Raw genomic sequence first — 23,869 nt, 5'->3', positions numbered from 1 at the left:
CCAACTTTGCTCCTGTGACTTTTTGCTTTCCTGGGTATAACCCCCCTAAGATTTCCAAACGTTGTTAGTAATATGTTTTTATATATGACAGGAGAAGGAAATTGCTATGATAAAATGTGGTTTATTGGGTTTTGGCTTAGCACATTGTGCAAATTCAGTTATTGTAGTTTGTAAGCCATAGTTTATTGCTCAGTGCACCAACTCACCCAATTGGGAGTACTCACTAATAAAATAGTAAAACAAACTATGGCTCAGATGTGATTCACCACCCAGCTACAAATTTACAGGCCATACTCATTTAGTGACTGCCTTGTTTAGCAACTGTTCGCAGTTACGATGGTGATGAAAAAGTCACTTTGCGACCAATCCTCGCATTGATGACCTTCGAAGGTTTGCAAAGCAAAGGAAAGCTGGTCAGATCATAAGCACAGTCACGGTTTCACATAGCGACTGCTTCACTTAACGGTGAAGTGGCCAGTCCCAGTTGTGGTCGCTAAACAGGGACTACCTGTATAACGTGTTTCTGTAATTCAAAAGCCGTTTGTTCTTTTTCTTCACCATCTTCAACTTTGTTTCCTCATCAATACCCAAAGTTTCCTCGGTTGTTGCAATGCAAATTTCCCAGTCTACTGGAGGCATTATTGCTTCCAGGAGCATTTTTAATGCAGAAAATCAGCTTTTTCCTACAGTTACATGGATCAGTTTGGATTGGTTGGGATCCAGCTCTGGAGTAAACTATATCCTTTTAAGAAAACTGAAAATAGTAATGTTTGCAGACTGAAAGACTGTTAAGGCTGCAACTCTTCAAAGGAGTGTTTGTATTTAAGAATGAACCTTCAGTTTCTCCTCACAATGGCATCTCAGTGGTCAAATTGTTTAACTATGGTAAACTGCCATTGGTGCAACGCAGATGCTTAAACTTTCATTTCTAAGAGGAGCGTGCAGCATGATTCTGAGCGCAGAAGATAAGGGGGGAAAAAACCAACTTTTTTTTTCTTTCACCGTTCACAGCAAGTTTCTAGCACTTATGAATTTGATGTGCTGAAAAGCATCTGGCCTCAGACACCAAAGGAGCAAGTAACAATTCCAGTGTTGGGAACAGAGGGGTTTTTTTTTTATTATTCCCATGTATCCTGAATACATGTTTTGGGGCTGTTCCAGCTTATTCCAAAATCCAGCAACCAGAGGTGAAGCCACTAATTAGATGCTAAACTTCACCACCCCCCTATTAAGTGAATGGCCTAATTTATGTGCAGGGAAAAGTTATTCTATCCCTTTTTAATTTTTTTATTGTAATGTTGGCACGCAGCCACAGGGTATCTTAAGTATAAAAAAAAATTTAAATGGTTACCCTTCCTGAAGCAAGTGCTATGAGAAACCCAGACATTTGCTTGGCTGCAGAGTAAAACTGAGTAAAATCACTTTCTTGTTGCAGAGCAGCCAAGAGCCCTTCTCTTCTTGGTAGAGCTATTTTTTAATTGAACGTCTTCAATTTGAAAAGTGTACAACTTGCAACTTCTTTAAAATAAGGGCTTCCCTTCCCTTCCCTTCCCTTCCCTTCCCTTCCCTTCCCTTCCCTTCCCTTCCCTTCCCTTCCCTCTTCCCTCTTTCCTCCTTCTCCTTCTTCTCCTTCTCCTTCTCCTTCTTCTCCTTCTCCTTCTCCTTCTTCTCCTCTTCCTTCCCTTCCCTTCCCTCTTCCCTCTTCCCTCTTTCTCCTCTTTCTCCTTCTTCTCCTCTTCCCTCCCTTCCCTTCCCTCTTCCCTCTTCTCTCCTTCTCCTTCTTCTCCTCTTCCTTCCCTTCCCTTTTCACATCCCCAACCCTTCTGGTTACAATTGCCAAAAAAAGGTGATATCACTTCTGGCCTTTTGGAGAGGTAAACACACAAAAAATGAAGAAAAAGTCCAGAACTTCCATTTCCCCAAATCCCAAGAAATAAACCAGAAAATCTTGTTTGTATCCACATATGTGTCATAACCTCAACTCTTTGCATCACTGACATATTCACCAGGGGCATCCTTGGGGTGGGGAAGGTTCAGAAAGGTCAAGATGGGAGCTGTGACCATGTGTTCAAAACCCTGCCCCTTTTCACAGAGACTTTGAACGAAAGAGTGCCCCCTTAATCGGGAACACTGAAGCTCCCCAAGGCTTTCTGAGCATCTCCCAGCCCTCTCATCATCTTAGCTCGGTTTTCAACAAGTTAAAATCAGACTCAAAACCATTCAGCTGCTTGGGTTTGAAAAGGTAGGCAAAAGGAAAAAATGAACTATCTATGGGAAAAATAAATAGATTTTTAAGTTTCAACTTGCTTGTTTATTTCAGAGATGACCCTCCTTTTCTCATTTAGCAGAACTAATGGAGTGATGAAAAGAGTTGAGGTCATGTCCCCAAAGAAAGAGACGGGGACAAGCATTTCATCTTAAGGGAGGAGAACAATGGAATTGACCAGGAGTTCTTATCCTTCTAGCTCACTCCATGGATATGTATTCATTTATTCATTCATTCATATTTATTCATTCACTCCGCATATATATTCATATTCATCCTTTGAAAAGATACGCAATCAGCCGTCAGTCAGGCTGACAGAGAGAAGCACAGACTCGTGTTCACCAGCTGGCTTCCATGACTAAGGCAGGACTCACGGCCTCCCATCTTTTAGCCCGGTGCCTTTAACCACTACACCACGAGCGCTTGTCTTGTTGATGTACGTGTACGGCAGCCTGGTGGGATTGCCCTAATTTTCCTGTTCCTTGTAAATCATTTCCCCAACTTCCTTTGGGAAGAACCTTTGTGAAACAGAATTAGCTCCTGGGGGAAAGCAGAGGAAAGGAGAGCCTCATGCAACCACAATCTTTAAAGAGGAATGTTAAAACAGAGAAAGGAGGCGTGGAACTGCACATCCAATTGCAGAAAAACCACCGTGTGCTCTGTGTCACCCAGCAGTTCCCGGAGAGAGAGGGCCAGATTCAAAGATCTGGACAAGCTGGGGTCAAAATCGTTGATGAGCGCTGCCTTGGCCAAGGAAAGGGAGATCTCTCAAAAAACAATATTAAATGAACTATCTCAATGTTGCAGAGAAGGTGTCCTGAATTATACCAGATGCAAGTCCCCAAGTGATTATGAAATGATCTGGGTGACCTTCGGAAGGTCATTATCTTAGCCTCACCTCCATCATCACTTGCTGCGCAGATGCAAGAAGAGATGGAGTTCTAGAGAAAAAGAATGTAAAAATAAGTTTAAAAAAATGATAAACAATCCATAAACAACAGCAAACACCTCTCCAATCCATTCTAATCTAGATTGGTGATGGGGGAAAGTCCTGTTCTTTGTACCTAAGTTAAAGGCAGAAAAACATTCCCATCAGGGTAAAAAGAGGCCACCAGGTGCTGCTTTGGGAAATATGGATCGTTTGAGATAAATAAAACCAGATACTATTCTTAAACTGCCTCCTAGCTGCTTATGAAACACAGTCCCTGGTTTGAGTAGGTGAACATTTTAATTTTCCCCAAATTACAATGGAGAATTTGGAGTTTGGGGACATGTGTGTGGAAATTGGCTATGGAACTTGGGGAAAAGCAAAAAGCACCACATAACAGGTTATTAATATTGGTCTCCAGAATGCATTTAGGGTTATTTTCACAAGTGATGCTCAGGAGATTCCTCTCTGCAGTTCTTCAAACTCATTAATATGGCTTAATGGCCCATGTAATGTGGAAAACATCAAACCTTTCCCTTTCTTTTTTTTTTATGATTTGAATGATCCTCACCCAATTCTCATGAAGGGAGCCAGACAGTTTCCTTTTATTTAAAGCCACCCTCAGCAAGCAAACATTTGACACAGGGAAGAGCAGAAACTGAGTTACAGAAGGATGGAGGGCAGATCATCAGCCCTGGGCTGCAGAGACCCCCTGCCCCAGACCCTACATTCACAAACTCCACCAGCAAGATTTGATAGTGTGATTTTTAGAATTTTTTTAAACAACGTAAAGAACAAAATGGATGTGTCAAGACAGACTGAACATACCTTTAAAAAAAAAGAAATCAAGAAGAAGCCAAACTTTAGGGCCATTTCTCTTCTATTGTGTCCCCCCACCCTCACTCAAAGGGTGGGGGGGACACAAAGTCAAAGCCTTTGGAAAGCTACATATATTTGTTCTGGGCAGGTTCAATTACATATTTGAATTATTCTCACTTTCCAAACAACCTTGTTCTTTCTGCTCAACGGCCAAGGAATACTTGTTGACCTTCTCATTTTCCTGACCCAATCCCACCCACCCCCATCTAAAAAGTTAGTGCCAAATCTTTGTTTGTCTAGACTTTCTCCTATGTAAAATTCTATATGCTTCACATCCATGCTGCGAATGGGACATTATTTTAACGTTTGCACATGTTCTCCATTTCTCATTTGGCACCGGAACCAAAACATTGTATGCATTGCCTAGAAGCCAAACTTCACATAAGGTATCTATTCTAAAAATGGACAATCTGAGGAAATGGTCCCACAGCAACATGACAAAAGTTAAATATTCCACCCAGGGGTTTTTGTTCCTTGATCCAAGATGGTTTCGTTTTCCACTTAGCAGGTCCATATTGACAACCATGAGAGGAATACAATTTCTCTCCACTCCAACCCTCAGAACCAAAAAACCCCACAAAAACCTGGAAAAGCACCTTCTTCAAGATGTGTCCAGCACCTCTGTCTCAGTCAGATTCTTTCTCTGCAGTCAGGTTGGAGCAGAGAAGCCATGTTAATATTTAAGAGAGCGCTGGTGTTTCTAACTTGGCTAGCTTCGCCACAAAGAGATTTCCTGCAGGTCTCACACAGATGCAGTGGAAAGGGACACAGGTGGGCCACTGGAGTGTTGAGTCATTTGGATGTTTTGATTGTACAGTAAATAATCTAGGCATCGTTGAAAGGGGAGATGCTAATTAAAAAGGAAAATGGTGGCACGGAGCAGAGGAGGTTAGCACTTTTCTTCTGAGGGAAATGCAAGGCATGTGAGGGAGAAGCCTTGGTAGAATTTGAGGAGAACCCATCCTCAGGGTGACGGAGGAAAGTCAAGTTAGAAGGAGATCTCAGATGTCTTTGCCTGGGACTTGGAAAGTGGTCAGAATGATGGACCTGTACTGGGACCTGTCTCTTAGGAGCTTTTCCAGACAACTGTCAGAAAAGAGGGATCATGAAACCATTTGTCCATCCACCTTCTTGAGATGAAACCATTTGTCCATCCATTACTTGAGGTATGCTTCTTGATTCATGGGTTGGTGATCCCATTATGGCTGTAGTGCACCACAGCCCTGCTGCTAAAACTCCCAATAGTGGGGGGTAAAAAGACCTCAGGGCAATGTTGTCTCTCACTGGTCAGCATGGCCATGAAGACAGCACCCTCTCTGATCTTATTCTAGGGCAGGGGTTCTTTGGGAGGCTGGTGAACTCTACAGACTTGTTACACATGCTCCCAGGTTCTGCTTATGGTCACTCACTCACACATTCACAGACTGTTGAGGCACGCAGATCATATAGACCCCCCTTGCTTTCTACCTGGGTTTTCCAGATAGGTGTGGCTTGAGCAGACAAGACACACAGCCCTGGTCAACAGCCGGGAGATAATTAGGGATACACACAAATCACTTTCAACCGAAGTTGGCACAACAGGTTAGTAAACCACTTTACTGGTTACAAGGTACACTTGCTCATTCTCATACACGTGTGCAGACACTCATCCCCACTTACCCACGTCCTTCTCAACTAAGACAACTCAAGGACTGGGCAGGCTTCAGGACCCCTTTTCATCCCCAAAAGTTCTTGCTTTGTTGATTAGCTGGGACTGGGGTTTTTTCCATGTAAGCAGGCCCAGCTTCCTTTGTCTGCTCCAGGTGACATTTTTCCTTTGTCTCCTTAACAACTTGTTTCCTTCTTATCTACCTCCCCGAAGGGGTCTTTTAGACAAGGCCTTTCATCCTCTCTGCTTACGTGCCCACTTCATCTTTAGTTATGGCAGCTTCAGACCAGTCCCCCAGACTCCTGCTGTATAGTGAAACCTATAGATCCCTCCTAGAAAAACATCTCAGTGCATAAAATAAAACACATCAATCCAATTATGCTCAAATACAGTTATCAAAATATCACAAAGTAATCCCAATCATTTTAGATAGTGAGGTTTATTGAAGTTAACAAACATTTGTGGAGTCTGGAGGCCATTAACGGCCTATATTCATTACCGAATGAAAAGCTAAATTTCAGTTGGAGGTTGCTGAAAATAAAGTTGCACGTTTTTTTCCCGTCCCAGTTCACAGACTCCCTGAAATCTATCCATGAACCCCAAGGGACCCATGGGATTTGTGGACTCCAGATTAAAGCCCCTGTTCTAGAGCCAGTTGGAGAGAAAGGACTCCCCCAAGATGGAAGCCCAACTCCTAATCTGGAGTTTGGCCGGTTAGTCCGCATGTACAAGTCCACCTGTGTCATTCAGTCCCATCAATTTTTCTGACAGATTGATTTTATATTTTTGACTGACATGTTTTTCACTGCCAGCTTTATACCTGTGGGTTTTCCAGGGTAAAAATACAAAACAGCCTCCACATTTATTTGTTAATTTATTTGGGGGCAGCATCCCAAAAGGGACTGTTTCATATATATTTTTGAGAGGGGCCTAGGCAGAATCCACATATTATTACTTCTACGTGCTACAACAGACTTTGTTTTCATGATGGTGTATTTTTGACTGACATGTTTTTCACTGCCAGCTGTTTCTGGCCTTTTAACCATAATAGCCTTAAGGATGAGACTAGACTCTGGCAAGAGAATTCTTAAGGGGAAAAGAAAATCCTATGCAACCTTTTTTTTGAACTGTTCTGTAGTTTGAAAGACTCCAATGGAATTTGGGTTTCATAGAGCATCGTGCTTTCTTGTGAAACACAATAGATATTATTCAGGTTTCATTTATCAGAGAAATATTAACCGTGTCTTCACGATCTTGTGGAGGTAGCTGGTGGGAAAGGGTTTAGACAATGATTATTTTGAAAAGGATCTCATCTCCAAATCACATATAAAGAAACGGATTGCGTGGCAATCCCTAGAAGAAACATTCTGGTTATTTACTAGCTTTTCTACTATGATGATTTCTTGCTGTTTAGTTCTAATTAATTATGTTTATGAAATGAATCATTTCGAAGAGGGGCAATTAATTGCTGGGTGTTCGTGTTTTCTAATTACCTTTTTGCTCATACTGTACTGAGTTTATTATTGTTGAATGCCATAAATTATTGGTTAAATCTGCCAGGGATGTTAACATGATATTCTGTCTGTCTATTCTTCTCAAATCCTTTTGCACGCTTTGTTGTGAAAATCAGTCAGATGTAGAAAACTTGGGGATCGTGAGCATTCTCATAACAGGAATCTTTGCTTAGTGGCAGTTTTAAGGAATGGTGCTCAAAGACTTCATTGCCATTGGGAAAATGACACTTTCATGCTGTCTTTATACTAATGGAGACACATGTTGGCAGGAAAACGCTATATTTTGTCAGGAGCTACAGGTCCTAAGGATGCATTCATCAACACGCATTGACTGTGCAATTGATTCCTGGTTTGTTCTTCATGGAAAGCAGCCACATACATGCACCTTGGGTTGCTCACAGTTGTGCCTAACTAAATACCAGATCTTTCCCATGAATACTTGTTTTGCCTTCTGCCTGGGGGAATTTAAAATGCCCTTTCCTAGTGTGAGAAAATCAAGCACACCTTGTTAAAATTGGAATATAGTGTAAATGGTGAGGATGAAATGGGTGAAGCTCATCCAGAAGCTGAAAGTAAACAGATATTTGCACTCTGTACACAAGGACTCAGGTTTATTTATGCATGGGATATTCTGTGCATGTTGGACTTCACTTGTCTTGATCCCAGCCATCATAACCCCACCAGCTGCATTTTCCAGGGCAAACCTTGGTCTCATTAGCCAGAAGACCCCCCAACCCACCAGACACATAGTGGGCTAGTAGACAGAAGCTATTCTAAGATGTATTCTAAAAGTTCGGGTTTCAGCTTTGTTCCTTAATGGGATATTTTGTTCCTAATGAACAGTCACTTTATATTCTAGAGGGGTCACAGAATGAACTGCCCCAACCTTACTCATTCTAACTACATGGAAGAGACGAGAAGGGTTCTCTTGAGCCTCGGTGAGTTTTGGTGCATCAGAAGGACAAAATGACAGGCAAGAGAAGCCCAAGACATCAGCTGATGTCCGAAACGGGGGTTTGAGGAATGTAGCATTGAAAATCCAGATAGCTACAGCTTCCTGGAAAACAGAAGGTATGCAACCAGTCTTACCCCTTTCCTCTTTCATCTCAGGGTGCAGAACTGGTTAATTTCTAAAAGTAAGGGGAAAGGAGCTTGCTAAAGATTTCCATCCAGCATGCTCATAAAAACACACACACAGAGAAAGAGAGAGAGAGAGCAGAGGTTCGTGACAACATTACTCACTTACTTACTCACTTATTTACTTACCAAATTTGTATCCATGCACCCCCAGCAAACACAGCCCAAATTAATTTAATGTTTGGTTTTTCTTGGAACATACATTTGTTCCAAATGGGGAAGAAAGGTGAGGGTTTTCTACCAGGATGGTAATAAAACATTGTTGCATGTATTCCATGTAAAATATAAATGAGAAGAGCCATTTATAAAAGAAGAATGTAGGCATGCAGCTGAGACAGAGAACGAGAGATAAACACATGGTATTCCATACCGGAGAATGCTACATCCATTCAATAAAATTCACAACCCAGGCATTGAAAAGTGGTGCATCACAACATCACAACCCGCAAGAGTGACCCAGCTCCCAGGATGTGCTAACCTCACATAATTTATTTGGCTTCGTGTTGTGGGAATCTGGCCTTCCTTGTTCATAAACCAAGTTTTACCACTTAGTACATGGTGCAAACCCAGTTGTACTGGCTTTCTCAATAAACCATGATGAAACCAACTAGGGCATGTCAAACCTGCCAATGCATTGTTTTCTATGCCATCTACCCCTGCATTCCTCTTTACAATTTTGGCTGGCTCTTGATGGGATGGAGAAGAGTTCATGCAGAGGAAAGGATTTCCCTTCCAACATCATAACTCAGCTCCTACTTCCCCATGTCCTAACCCTAACCCTAACCCTACGCCAAGCCCCTGTTCCTAATTCCCCAAGGATGGTGGCAGGAGGAGGAAAGAAAGCAGAGCTGAAAGCAGATCTTGGAGACAGATTTTGCAGAAGCCACTGATAGATGCCTTATGGTGACCTTCAGCCTGGGGTCTGTCCACCTTCCAATTCGGTTTTTTTCTTCTTTTTTTCACAGCATGTCTCTTGCAATGAAGGCCAGGTAAGGCTACGGTGGAAGAATTCCCTCGTTGAGAATTTGAAATTTGCAGTAACTCAGCTGTGGTTTGGGGCATGTTCTTAAGCTCAACGTACCCTGAAGCTGAAAGAACTGAACAGCAAGAAAAGCTCATCCGGCTGCAAGAAAGGGTTTTCCTTTTGTGTCAGCCCAAAATTAAGGAGCCCTCTACATTGCCCCCGGCCCCACTTTGTGGCTTTCAAACACATCTTTTTCATTTAGCCTGCTCCATTGTTTTCAGGGATTTTCTTATTGTTGTAAACCTTTTACGGTGATTTCACCATCGGGCCTTTGTATTTTCCTATTGTTTTGTTGTCCTCTTTGTTTTGCACGCTACCCCAGTGGCATTTTAGGAGGAAGGAGGACAGGAAACCCTAGCCTTAAATAATAGGACATATTAGGACCTGCGGCCTTTGCAGAACGGGTTTTCCATTTTCCAACTGCGCAAAGGACTCCGTGCTTGACATTAGCGTTGGAAAAAGAAATAGAAAGCTTTTCCTACAGGCAACCCACCTGTTCAAGTATTTATGCATAGCTCCAACGTAGACTAAACTGAGCTAGAAGAAAGAAGATGAGAAGAGAAACATCTCCCCTAGACTACAAAGAACAGAATGGTATTGTGGTGGGAATCATCAGTGTGGCCCTCTCTCCTTTGCCATCTCTAGTTTCGATTATCCTAGCAGCTTGCCAACTTGCTGCTCTCCTTCCCAGGGCTGGCACTGCCCTGAGAAGAAGGAGACGAAGATGGCCAGGCAAATTTTTTCCATTCCAAGTCTAACCAAAAGCAGATCTTGGGTTGCAGCCCATTGTTGCCTTGCGTATGCTTCCAATTTATACCACACAGGAGTCTGTAAAAACGGCAGCCAAGCTGAATTAAAATTAAATACTGCCCAGCAGCCGTTGTGACTGTCAGCCTGGAAGACCCGGCATCAGGGCTTACCCTCCAGCCATTTTTCTCATCCTATGAAGTGCAGAGGAGCTGGAGTGGGAATGGTTGGTTCTCAGAGTTCCTCAACCCCAAACATCAAGAGAATCTGAAAGGGGGAATGGTTAGGGAAGAATGCTTTATGGGATCTTGCATTCTGTGCAAGGCTAGCTGAAAGGGGGGACTTGTCTGCAAGGCGATGTGATAACGTCTCGGCCCCATCAGATATTCCGTTCCATCATGGCATCCCAGTTGAGTTTGCTCCAAGGCCACGATTCTACATGTGTTGATTCATTTGCTGACTCTCAACCTGATGTTTCGGCCCCAACATTTCCCAGAGCAAGGTCTACCTACTATAGAGGGAAGAGGGAATGGCCTTGAAGAACAGGAGGAAGAGCCGCCACCAAGGCAACTGTCGGATAAACGGGGCCTGAGCCGGGGTCAAAAAAGTAATTTGAGATAACATCTCAGACAAGCCCTGCCGAGTTCACACAGAGATAAAGAGAGGGAGGGGGAAGCCCATTCTGTTACTATAGCTGTTACAATAAAGGTAATCCTGACCTACATGGCACTGGTTTCTTAGTTTGGTCTATCTTACAGGGCTGACACCTACATGTCAAAAGAAAAGACTCAAAATTGAGCCCATGCTTCAGTAACATCAGAACGTTTCAATTCTCCAACCTGTTCCACATCAATACATACCACATGGAGTCATGAAAATGCCCACACTGCCCTTCTATCTTTCCATCTCTCTGTCAGTTAGATTTCTAAGGCTGCCACCAGCTAAACAGCTCTGAGCAGCTTACAAGAAGGTGAAAAACATCAAGAGAAGACAACTAAAGAGATCATCAAGAGCAGTGTTTCTCAACCTTTGCAACTTTAAGACGTGTAGACTTCAACTCCCAGAATTCCCCAGCTAGCATATGCTGGCTGGGGAGTTCTGGGAGTTGAAGCCCACATGTCTTAAAGTTGCAAAGGTTGAGAAACCTTGAACAAGAGGGTTATATCAATGGGACCCGGTGGCAACCCCATTTGTCAATCTATGGATCTCCAAGAAGTAGCATCAAAAATTACAACATTTATATTTCTTGTTTATTCTGCCACACTGCCATTCCTGTTCCACATTAGAAGGTGACATCTCTACCTACCTAATAGGGTATTCACCACTGTTAATATACAGAAAACCTAACAGTTATTTCCAGTGGATACTAAAAGTCAACATGTTATGCTTTTAATGGACTATGAAGTTTCCTTTTGCAACCACACCAACTACTGCATTTTCCACCAGAATTGTGGGCGCCTCTGTCTGAGGTGTAATTATGACTGGGCATAAATGTTGCAGAACTGCAAATTCAATAATACTTACAAGTTCCTCTTTATACTGAAATCTGAGTTTATTTGACCACACGGGAGGTCAAGTTTCAAAGCAGTAAAAAAAAAAATCAAAAAAAATCTGGGCACTGTTTGTTCGATAGCATTACCTACCCAGCCACAAAGAAGTATTCATTCAGTAAAACAGCCTGAAATGTTTTCAAATTAAAAGAAAGAACACAATTCCCTTACAAAGACAGCCTCTGCTGGAACACACAGCCTGTTTTAATACGACTGGAATCAAAGCATTCATTTCTCGCCATTTCACCATTTATGATACTTAACTTCTCAAGCAAAAAAAAAAAGTAGGACAGATACTAGCTAGGTAGAGCCATTTTCTTCTGAAAATTGCAACAACAACCTCACAGCTTGCAACATTTCCTCTTTGGCTGCCTCAGATCAACAACTATTCAAGATTCTTAGGAGGAAGCCATCTCCTCATTTCTATGAAGAACCTTCCAAGCTTGATAGCATCTACAGTCTGGCCTCCCTTGGATCATGAAACACGATGGATCGTGCATTTGGGTTTCTTTCTCCCATTTATTCAGATAATTTGATGAGTGCTCTAATATAGGTTCCCTAGAGACTGGGTTGAGGCACGATCCCACAAGTGGCTTCTCCAGCAGTGGTGGAAGTGGACTACCTCCCCATTTCCTGAGGGTCCTTATTGGTAAAAATTAAATTAAAGTTCTGCTGGCAAGAAGATCCACTCGGTTTTGCACGGCTTTAGAAGAGACACCTTTAATGAAATATTGGGGGCAACGGGGTGCTTAGGGATCATCGGCTCACCCGACAGAGAAAACAAGTCATTTTTTTTTTGTTGTTTTCAAATCAGTGGCAGAATAAGATGATAACTTTGGGGTGCGGATGCTGCTCAAGGATACAGAATGAGAGCGAGATTTCTTAAGGGTTGGGCAGCCTTCCACCCGGAGAAATGTCTTGAAAAGGATCAGAAACTTCTGGATTATTTTGAGTCTGGCGCCACTGTGTGGTTGAGCATCTAAGCATCCGAGCAATTCTGTATAATGATGCAAAATGCATGCCTTCTTTTTTTCCCCTAATAAGAAAGCGTTCACTGTAGCACAATCTCACAGATGATACCTCATCAGTGGCTGAATTAGCCTAAATTTAGTCGGTCAGTGGTTTCTTATTTACTTATTATTCATTATTTCTTACCTCTCTTCTTACATTTTGCTCTCTGCTTCCCCAGTCACTTCAAATCAACAGTTTTTGTATGATCCTTGGTGGCATTATAGGACCATGACAAATCACCCACCAGATGGCACTGAAGGCCTATTAAACTCACTGGTGGAACATACGTCTTCCAAACAATTTTCAAAGTCTACAAACCAAGAACTATAACTTCCTTCTTTGTAAACTCATTGAATTGGACCCAAGGGAAACCGAGTGCAAATGAAAAATATTTATGCCCGAATAAAGAGATTCAGCAATTTCTGCCAATACACACTCTCTCTCTGCAGTCCCTTATATCATACTGCAGAGTACTTTCAAATGTGACTTTTCAAGAAAATGTTATTTTATTAAGTGGAATCCATTCATACTTGTAAGGAACCAACCCATTCGTTTTCAAACTATGCTCAGATGCAACCGACCACTTTCTACTGCAATCAGCAGCATTTTCATTTTAGCTTTGAATTGTAGTAGAATATTTCTTCTTAATGGCAGTTCTTTAGAATGTAATAAACTGTTTTCTCACCATAGTATGAAGAAAACCATATTCTGCCTTCTTGAAAGCAACAGCTGAATAGAAAACACCACAAGCGTTTGTACACCAAGCTTTGCATCTCTCTCCAGAGCAATGTGAAAATGGTCCAAAAGTTCTTAAGGTTGCAGTTGGTGTTAGCAGAAGCTACTCCAGGATCCCTAAAGTTCCCCACCATATCACCCTTCCCAGAATAAGCATTAAGAAGATGGACTTTGAGAAAAGAAAGGAAATCTCAGTGATTATGTCAAGAAAGGATGAAGAAACAACAAAGGAAGACTTGTCACGGCATCGTTCCCTAATCCAGTTGCATTCCTCAAAAGTACCAGGATGCCAAGCGGAGTCCACAAATGCTTTCTGACACAATCAGCCATAAATGCAACACTGAAGACAAAAAATCATCAGAATACGATAGGAAACGTTTGCACACTGTAGAGCCACAGAACCTCTTCCAGACCCTAATGATGAAATTCATATTCTCACATTGCCTCTCTGAGTTGGTTTAAAAAAATGGGGAAGGCCAAGGGAAGGGTCCCCTTCCCGTTTACAAGTGGAGATGAATGCCAAATCTCATTCCATCAGACACTAAATGACAGCTACCAATGTAGTATGAATTGTAGTAAGAATTGAATCAAGTTCCTGGAAAACTTTCTGAAAAACAATCAGCAGCATCAACACTTAAGAGAAGAGAGTCCTCAGGGAGGCAAATTTGTTTCATCCAACAGATGTTCAACTGATGTTCCAAACCCCAAGAAGTGCAGATCAACAGCATGTCATTTTTTATCTGAAAACCGTCTAGTGAACACTGAGATCATCTCAGTAAAAAAAAAAGTTCTGGTAATCAAGTGGAAGCAACCTCAGTAGGTTAACATGACAACTCTCATTTTTTTCATCCCAAAGCATAACCCTTCAATAAGGGGAATGTAAGAAATTGCAGTAGAATATTTATTCAACTTTCTGTCCTGTTCTTCTCGTTGTCCATCCCAAGAAACTGAAACAACTGGAAATGCCATGAATCTGAAAACTTTACCATCCATCTGTGGTCTTTCCTTCAAGAAAGGGATGAAATCCCACTTAGGATGCAAAGCAGAATTGAACAAGGGTCACAGGCAGAGTGAGGCGAGAAACTCAGGTCGAGTGATAACAGGTCCAATCTACTTTTTGCTTAAGTCAACAAGTTCAAAAGGTTTCTTACCCAACAGTTGCAGGATAAAATTATGGAAGAAGAAAAAAATTGTACCTACTCCACCTCTGATTTTAGCACACTGATTTGGCACAGTACCTAATTTCTCCATGAATCACACACAACTCAGTCTATATGCACAAGGCCTCCATTGTAGTCTTAAAAGGAAACCACACCTGGACATTAAAAGCTTTCTTTTTCACATACTGACTGCAGGTATGATGACTGTGCAAATAGAGTTGAAAGAGAAGGACCAGATACGACAGACTCATAATATCTACTTATCTGCATGCAAAATCAAGTTGGCTTTCAAGAACCTCCTTCTCTTTTCTCAAAGTGTGGGGCCACACACTACAAAGGTCTTTTAAAAGCATGACATAGATAATATGAAGAGAGACATTTTTCACACTCTCTACAAAGTTAGAAGTCAGGGTTATCCATTGAAATGGTATGCAGGGCAATTCGGGACTAATAGAAGGAAATACATATTTACACACCATGTAGTTTGAGTGTGAGATTTACTACCAGCAGTTGTGCTGATGACAGCCAAGGGGACAGGATGTTCATGGGGAATCATGAAACAAATGACTGTGAATATTTGTGGTTGTTGACCACTACCTTCCATACTGGTTGCTGGAAATCAACAGGGAAAGAGGACTTGTACCCTTTGGTCCATGCTGATGAGTTTCCAAAATGCACCCAGTTGGGCCCAGAAGGCTGGGCTTGATAGGTCAAGAGCCCGAGACAGACTCAGGGCTTTCCTTGTGCTCCAAAGATTTGAACCTAAACGCTATTCAGGGTGTTATCTGCAGAGAGGAGGCCAAAATGGCTATTTTTTCAGAGCTCTGACTTAGTATAAACAAACGTGAAGAACATCTGTAAATGAGAGTGTTAAAAGGGTATGTGATAGTTTATGCACACAAACATGTTTCCTTGGTTTTACAGCACAATCTCTACATGTATATTCTGACATAAATCCAACTGAGGCTTACTCTCAAATATGCGAGTAAATGGTTATAAGCTTTCTTTCCATGTTCGTATCTTCTCCTCCAGCAAGCATTTCCGATGTGCACTATGGCCATATTGTGAAGTTGGCCTTTGGGCATTACATGTACTCTGTTTGGATCAAAACATCAACAATCTTCTGGCCTTCAGCTTTATATCAAAAGATGCCTTAATAAATAATCTGAACGCCAGCCATATCTCTCATCTACAAAGACCATTCAAGCTTCCAACTATGCTTTGAATTGCTAAAAATAACTTCCAAGAACATGTCTGATACTCTCCAGATGTGGACAAGCAAGAGGACAGAAGACAAAGCTAGACTTAAAGAAAAAGATTGTGTTTATCTATAAAAAGCAGTCCAAAGGAATATACAGAAAATATTTACATTCCTGTTGTTTTTTTCTCCTTTTTTTTGGTTATATAAATCCACAGCAATCACATAGAAGAGGAAACATCCACTCTCAAGGTTGGCGTCGTTCCTACCTTGCATTGTCCCGACACGCAGATGGAGGTTCCATTTTGATCGCATGGTGTCCCATCAATGACCTTTTCCGCTTGTCTCACGTAGAATCGATAGCCTACAGCTCGGCAGTTAAGTTCACATTTCTGATTGCCCTTCACTGAAAGGAAGGCAGAAAGGGTAAAAGTAGGACAAATTGCAAGCACAAATACTTTCCAAAATCCTCTCAACATTGCTTAATTGGGCCAGTCCTACCATTAGCAGAATGAAGCTGTTGCACCAGGTAGCAAATTACGTTTTAGGAGGAAGTGTCCAGGACCAGGATCTATGCAAGGGCTCAACTGGGACTTCAGATCAAATGCAGTTCAACCAGATCTCCAAACTGAATCAACTCTCCGCATTGCAGCAATGATTCAGCTCAGATAAGCAAACCAAACTGTATATGTTTGTGGTATGTCTGCTGATAACACTGCATGGGAACAAACCAAGTTTTTCTCCTGCCCCACAACCTGCTATTTTGGCAACTCTGGAGACAGGGAACCACCTTCCTTTGCTTCTGGGTATCCTGTGTCAGATGACTACAGCCTGGGATCCTTCAGATTGTTGGACCACAGTCTCCATACTCTCTTGCCATTGGCCACACTGGAATGGAATTTATGGGAATTGAACTCCAAGACATCTGGAGGACTCCAAGTTATCCTATCTATCCCTGACCCATCAGGATCAAGCTGGTCCTATAAAATGCTCTCTTGAACATTTCTTGAAGCAACCATGAACATGTTGGCAGGATGCCTGACTGGTCCACTCCTGTAACATTTTCACCTCCTTCCCAACCCTCACTAGCAGTAGTGACTTCTCTTATTTCTCTCTTTCCTTTAAGTTTTAGAAACAGCTGGATGGGTTCTGGAGCAAACTGGTGCTAAACCTCTTCTCTTTGCCAAGGGCCTCGTAATGGAAGAAGGAGGAAAGGAGATGGGAGGATGGGAGGACTATTGAGTTTTCTTTTTAAATGCTAGCGATGGGGAAATGGAGGGGGGCCCTCTGGGCTGAGGGAGTCTGGGCTGAATCTGGAAAGCCAGGTTTTGTGGCAATCTTGTCAAGTACAGTAAGGGGTATGAAATAGAAAGTGGTCCATCTGATCCCCATACAAGTAAGTGAAACTATTCCTGATGTCAACGTTTCCAGCATAACCCAGATATTTTCTATTAGGTTGATTTTCTCCAAATCAAAACTGAGCGTGAGATCTCTCTGCTTTTGGCTGTGTTTGCATTAAGTGCTGGCTCAGGAAATTGCAGAATTTAAAAAAAGAGAGAGAGGAAAGAAAAGAGGAATCTGGTCCTCATCAGAACTTGCCTGGAAGCAGCTTGGCTACTGCTTGGCCAGGTTCCTTCATGGGCTCATTTGCAACGATATAGTGGTCAGGATTTGAATGATGAAAGAAATGACAAAGCGTCAAAGAGGTTAAACTGTTCTGTAATCCCATATTACCAATTTCACATCTACCGCTAACAATATAAGCAGCCAACAGTTGTTTAAAAGCAAAGGATGAGGGCATCTGATTTTACTTGAATTCATTTTTTTTCTTCCCAAATTTCAGTTCACTACCTCCTGTTCTTGCATTCATGTGTTCAATTTCTGCCCGCACACATGTTTCTATTTTCTTAATATGAACGTTTTATGTTTTGTAATCAATTTATTTTCTTGATATAAAATTTTTGTGTAGGCAGCTTTCTTGAAAAGCCCAGCAGTAGACTAAGCCCAAAACCTATCTTCATCACACTTATTAAGGAGGGGTTGTGTACACAAATCCCCCCCCCCCATAGATAGTTTTGAGATATCTTGTGATGGATTCTAACACATGCAGTGAAGAACATGCTTGTTCTCACCACACTGAATTCACTTTTGGCAGTTGACCCTACTTCTTTTGGACAGAAACCCAGGCTGGGTTAATTTTACAACCTTTGAAGCAAAGTCAGATGAGAGAGGACCGTTATCCATTCCTAAACTCAATTTCGATGCTGCCAATTTAATTAGGCAGTTCTAATGTTAAAAAAACACATTTTTCCATATCTGTTTAGAATCTCTTCAAGGGCTCTTTTTGCTGCAAATTGTAGTTAAACATAACAACCGATTGCTCCCAGGACCTTCTCCCTAACATCAAGAGGGGTTGCGCCATTTTCCATCATGGGATAAAGAGAGAAGAAGCCAGACAAAATGAAGGACATCACTGTAGCTATTCCTTACTGCAGATATCACACTTTTATGGTTCTTTTTCCTTGAAGATTAAAACAGAACCATCTTCCATGTCACTGGGCTATGATGCTCTATCATATCTATCCATCTATCTGTCATCTGTCATCCATCCATCCATCCATCCATCCATCCATCCATCCATCCATCCATCTATCTATCTATCTATCTATCTATCTATCTATCTATCTATCTATCTATCTATCTATCTATCTTCTATCTATGACATGATTTAAACAAATGAAAGCAGTTGTGTATTGGCCAATGAGGAAAAAACAGATTTGGATCACCAAGATCATAACCACAGGATCATAAAATGTTCACTCTCACCCACCGTGGATAGCCTCCATCAATAAATTAGCTAACCATTTCTTGAACAGAGAACACTATATTCCTCCTATGTGGGATAGTCATCCTTTTCCACCAAGTGTGTAACTTCAGGAAAGAGGGAGTGGTAAGGGACTGCACCCTGGGCAAGCAGCCAAATCAATCCTGGTGATCAATGGGGTGATTGATGTCACAGCCAGAACACCCTCACATCCAATGTTCAAGCCGATTAAAGAATTAGAGGTCTCAGAGTTGGGGGATACAGATATTTCTCAAGCAAATGCTACAAGACTTTGTCACTCCCCTTTTAGTGGGATGGACAGTCTGCCCTTGACCTAATAGCAAATTTCCTTTTGAAGAGATCTGTTCAGACTCTGCAAACACCAGTAGATCCCGTCCCTGAAACTGGCAACTTGGAGAGAGACAATGGAGTCAGAAAAAGGAGGAAGGTATGAGTGAGTGAGATGAAGTTTCCATGCCCAATTCTGGCTTTGGGCCTACCCTTTCCACCCCTATGCTCAGTGAGGCCCCCCAAAAGATTATCCTGGAAAGAATCTAGCCCTGGATATAAAAATATTATTTAGCCCTGCCTTGCAGGGAAATCACAGGTTAAACTATCCCTTAAGAGACCCATTCTCTTCTTTGGGAATTTTCTGAGCCAACAGCTTCTCATATTCCTTGTCTTCAATCTGTCTCTTGAGATAATATTAGATGGGACATGAAATTATGTTTCATAAATCGCTGATCCTTACTAATCTCCTTTGGCTCAATTTATCTGCAACGCTGATCCTGGTTTCTCTTCAGGTCATATAAATCTTCAAGTCTATGGGAAAGTCTTTCTGATTTGTCCAGGGCAAAAGGTTGACATCTCTCTACCCTTAACCCATCACTCAGTCCAACTGCATACCACTGAAAGAGCACCACAGCTGATTATTAAGAGTTTATGGGAGTGATTCAGTAACATGCCATTTGTTTACTGTTTTTAAGAGCATTCCATTAATAGAATGCACACATTAAAAACCATTAAATAGATGTTTCAACCAAGCATGCATCTAAAATTACCGATTTCAGTTGGAGGACTTGTCCTTGTTTTGCTCTGTTTTTATTTCATGGCATTTAGATATTTTCTCCTTATTAGGCCTGAACATGAAGCTTCTTTGCTCAGAGAATCTCAATAAACAAACAATTTTATGGAGGCTTCCCCCTCCTCGATTTCATTTCATTTTTCTTCTGACCGAATTTCTTCCTCTTGGTACTGTATTTAAACTATTTTCATCCCTCATCATAAAGTCACCAAGCGTTTGCATAGATAAAACTCAGGCTCTTTCAGTCTGGAATAAAACCTACTGAATTTAATAGGACTTCCTTCTGAGGAGGCATATAAAGGATCCCATTGTGTTAGTGGGATTCAATGGCAACTCTACCGTCAGATCACAGTATGGCTTAGTTGGAAGGAAGATGAGATCAGATTTTCTTTGCTTTCCCTACATTTTATGAGGTTTTTTTCCCCCTTCATCTTCAAAGCACCTTAACTACTCAGTACTAACTCCTCAATCAACTGTCATTTTGTAGAGACTGGAAACCAGATATGATGCACTAGGTAGTTAGTTACAAAGTTAATTGATTTATTATGTTCTATCAAGTCATTGTTGACTCCTAACAACCACATAGGTAGATTTTCTCCATGACTATCTGTCCCCAACCTAGTTCTTCAGGTCTTCCAAGGGTGTACCCATTGCAGCTGTAACTGAGTCCATCCATCTTGCTGCTGGTCATCCTCTTCTCTTTCCTTCCACCTTTCCCAGCATAATAGGGAGCTGGATCTCTACACTGATTGACTGATTATGTCTCATTAAGTTGGCGCTGACTGTTAGTGACCACATAGATTTTAACAGCTGTGACATTGCTGTAAGTGTTGGTTGTATGCCAGCCAGAGTCACGGTCAGTGAGATGGGTGGCCATACGAATTTAATAAATAAATAAATAAATAAATAAATAAATAAATAAATAAATAAATAAATAAGGTAGATTTTCTCCAGGAGGATCTATCCTCAACTTGTTCCCTCAGGTCTTCCAACAGTGCATCCATCCACCTTGCTCCTGGTAGTCCACTTCTTCTCTTTCCTTCCACCTTTCCCAGCATTTTGTGACATGCCTCAGATAGCAAATTTGGGGTTTCCATTAATGAACCACAAATTCCCAATATTTGTCAATCAGAAACTCTTTTGGTTTTTTGTTTTATGGGGTTTTGAGGTTATGAAAGAGGCCAGATGAGGCCAGGGGACAACAGAAATTATTTGGGGAGGCTTAAATGAAAAAAAAAAGGGGGGGACAGTGTTCTAAAAGGACGGGGGAACAAACCACAGAAGCCATTTTCCTTTACACTAAATGTCCACTGGGGGTCTCCACAAGTCCATGCAGTTCTAGAGTTCTCCATGAATTGGGCATGAATAAATTTAAGTTTCATTTTCATCAACTTATATTTATATAACTTTCCCCACAGTTTATGGGAAGGAAGTGTTTCCACCCAGCAGTCACCCAGTTCCACCCAGTCTGTCTTTATATTTATTCCTCATGATAAGAGTTCCATATGAATGTAGTTTTATTAAGTGGTGGTGATTAAGTGGCCAGGACAGAGCGCACACAGGATCCCATGGCAAGGTACCAACATAAACAAATCTTCAAATGAAAACTGAACCAAGGCTTATCCTCACTCACAAACATACCATTTCCTAAACCAAAACTGGGAAATCTGCTTCCCTCTTGGTGGGGCAGAACGGCAACTCTCAATATCCTCCACAATTGGCTATGGTGGCTGAGACTGTGGGAAACAGGGTCTAATCAATATGTAGAACATCAAGAATTTCTCACTCTAGTTTTTGCATGAACGCTAAGGTGCTGAGTTGTACAGATCTATCTGACTGTATGAACGGATCCTCTTTCACACAATCTTCTAGGAAGCTCACAAGCAGGAGTTAAAAGAACAACCATTCTTGTGCTCTCCAGTAGCTTGTCTTTGAAAAGTAGGCTGCCCCTGTTCATGGAGATGTCATCTCTAGCCACCAGAATCAGTTGACTTAGATAGACCTGTCCTCCTCTATGAATTTGTCTAACAGCCTTTCATGTCATCAAAGAAGCTGGTGAACATGACATAGCTTGTAGTTCCACATTCATCTGCAGACAACACTGTATAAAAGAAATACAGGCTGTCCTCAATTTACGACCATTTGTTTAATGAGTGTTCAAAATTACAACAGCATGAAAAAAGTGACTTACGACCAGTCCTCGCACTTACGACCATTGCAGCATCCCCACAGTCACATAATCAAAATTTGGGCACTTGGCAACTGGCATGTATTTACAACAGTTGCAGCATCTGGGGTCACATGATCATCATTTGTGACCTTCCCAGGGGGCTTCCGACAAGCAAAGTCAGTGGGGGAAGCCGGATTTGCTTATCAACCATGGTGATTCGCTTAATGACAGCGGCATAAAAGGTTGTAAAATCTGGCATGACTCACTTATAGACCACAACACTTAGCAATGGAAGTTCCAGTCCCAGTTGTGGTCATAAGTCAAGGACTACCTGTACATAGCAGTGTAATAATTCTCCATGTGGGTTGTAAGGAGGAAGCCAAGAAGGGTCGCCATGTTACTGAGACCATAACTGCTTCCATTATGGATCTCATGTATAATAACTTTGTCTAAAGAACTTACATTCTTCTACAGATCAGTGTATAAAGTTTGCAACTAGCTCTGCAGAACTTCCACTCTCACCCAACAAAAATCTCCTGGAGGACATGAAAACCAGAAAGTTTCCTGAAAATCGGAAGCTGGAATCTTCCCCTTTGTCTGATACCACAAGAGCTCAACCTGCAAGTAAGAGGACACCATAACAGACAAAAGAGAAATGCAGGTAAGCGCTTACAAAACACAGGGTGCCAAGATGGCCTCAGTTTACCTCCCAGTGCAACTTCTAATCTTCCCTGAAAGATCTGCAGATTAGAAAAAGCTTTCTGCCTCAGGTACAGTCTTTTGGAATGCGCCTCTCCAATGACATCATGGCTGAGTCAGAGAAAAACTCGTCAGAAGAGAAGAGAGGGGGAAAGATATTGTCAGGTTGAAGCTCGTAGAACTGAAGGGAACATTCCACGCTCTCATCTGGGACGACGATTCATCTTCACCCACTTCTGGCTCTTGCAGGTTTCTCCGCAAAAGAAACTGCCACTAAAGTTACGAAATGCAGCAGCAGGCCGGCAGCCTGGCTCATCAGCATGAAAAAGAAGGCCAAGATGCTACAGTCTCTGGAAATCCCTCAGGAGACCACAAGGCTTTCACTTCTCTGCTGCCGCATTAGCTGCAGAAACAGGCTTTCTAGAGAGTACCCAACTCTCGCCATTCATTGACAACAGGGATGTTAAAAAGAAAGGAGATCAAAGATGCATTTTGTATGGCTTGGCTCCAAACAGTTTGGAAGGACAGGGTACAATTATCTTGTGCGGGCTGCAACACGCCTATGAAACAATGGAGAGGTAGCTCCAAACGGGGCGAGTGCCATGAACAGGTGGGGCTGTTATTGTTGCTGGTCCTGAGAGGAGAACAAGCTAAAATTACAATCCACAAAGTCTTAGATGCAGCTCCTGGGCCCCTCTAAAATTTACTGCTCTGCTGTAATTTTTCAGAGGGAGGGAAATTATTCAAGGCATGGGGAAGCGTCACTCTCCAGCACTGGTTTTCATGTCATTTTAACGCCATGTAAACAAAATGAAATCAAATGTCATTTTTTCCTTAGCTACATCAACATTTTGGTCCTGGCCTTGCCTTCTTTGGGACCAAGAACAAAGGCCAGAGGCACCAGGATCGGCCCTTTGATCTTGCCGCTAATTATAAATGAAATTATTAAAAGGAATACTTTGAGGGATGTCAGAGAAATCCAACAGAAATGTCTGAATGCATCAAAAGGTAGGAGGAGTGAAAAGGGAATCTGGCCTGGGACGGATGGGATTGGGATGAAAGCCTTGAGAAAGACGTCTCGTTCAAAAAGGGCTTCATTTGCAAAATTGCAAATGCAAGAAGTATCTCATAGACATCCTTGGTTTTCAAAGATGCAGCATCAATTTTGCTACTCCAGTTCTGTGCACTCCAAGTGGTCGGAGCCTTCAAGCAAACAGAAAAGGCTGTTTCTTCTTCTCACTTCCCAGAAACGTTTCAGTGCCGGGGTTGAGCCTCAGAATTTGTTCCCACAGAGC

The 23,869-nt window shown here is 41.9% G+C and overlaps 1 protein-coding gene across 1 annotated transcript in view; it reads right to left on the bottom strand.

Moving 5' to 3' along the window:
• Positions 1-23,869, bottom strand: part of THSD4 (thrombospondin type 1 domain containing 4) — a 190,670-nt gene that overhangs the window by 94,970 nt on the left and 71,831 nt on the right. The window contains exon 7 of the mRNA XM_088148354.1: positions 16,067-16,203. Within this exon, the coding sequence (XP_088004480.1) occupies positions 16,067-16,203 (137 nt within the window). The remainder of the gene's footprint in view (positions 1-16,066; positions 16,204-23,869) is intronic.

The sequence above is a fragment of the Python bivittatus genome, unplaced genomic scaffold (genome assembly GCF_059951505.1).
Source record: "Python bivittatus isolate LINGU-HERP-01145 unplaced genomic scaffold, Pbiv_v1 ctg000530_np1212, whole genome shotgun sequence".
Lineage (NCBI taxonomy): Eukaryota > Metazoa > Chordata > Lepidosauria > Squamata > Pythonidae > Python > Python bivittatus.
This window is presented reverse-complemented; position numbering and strand designations above follow the sequence as displayed.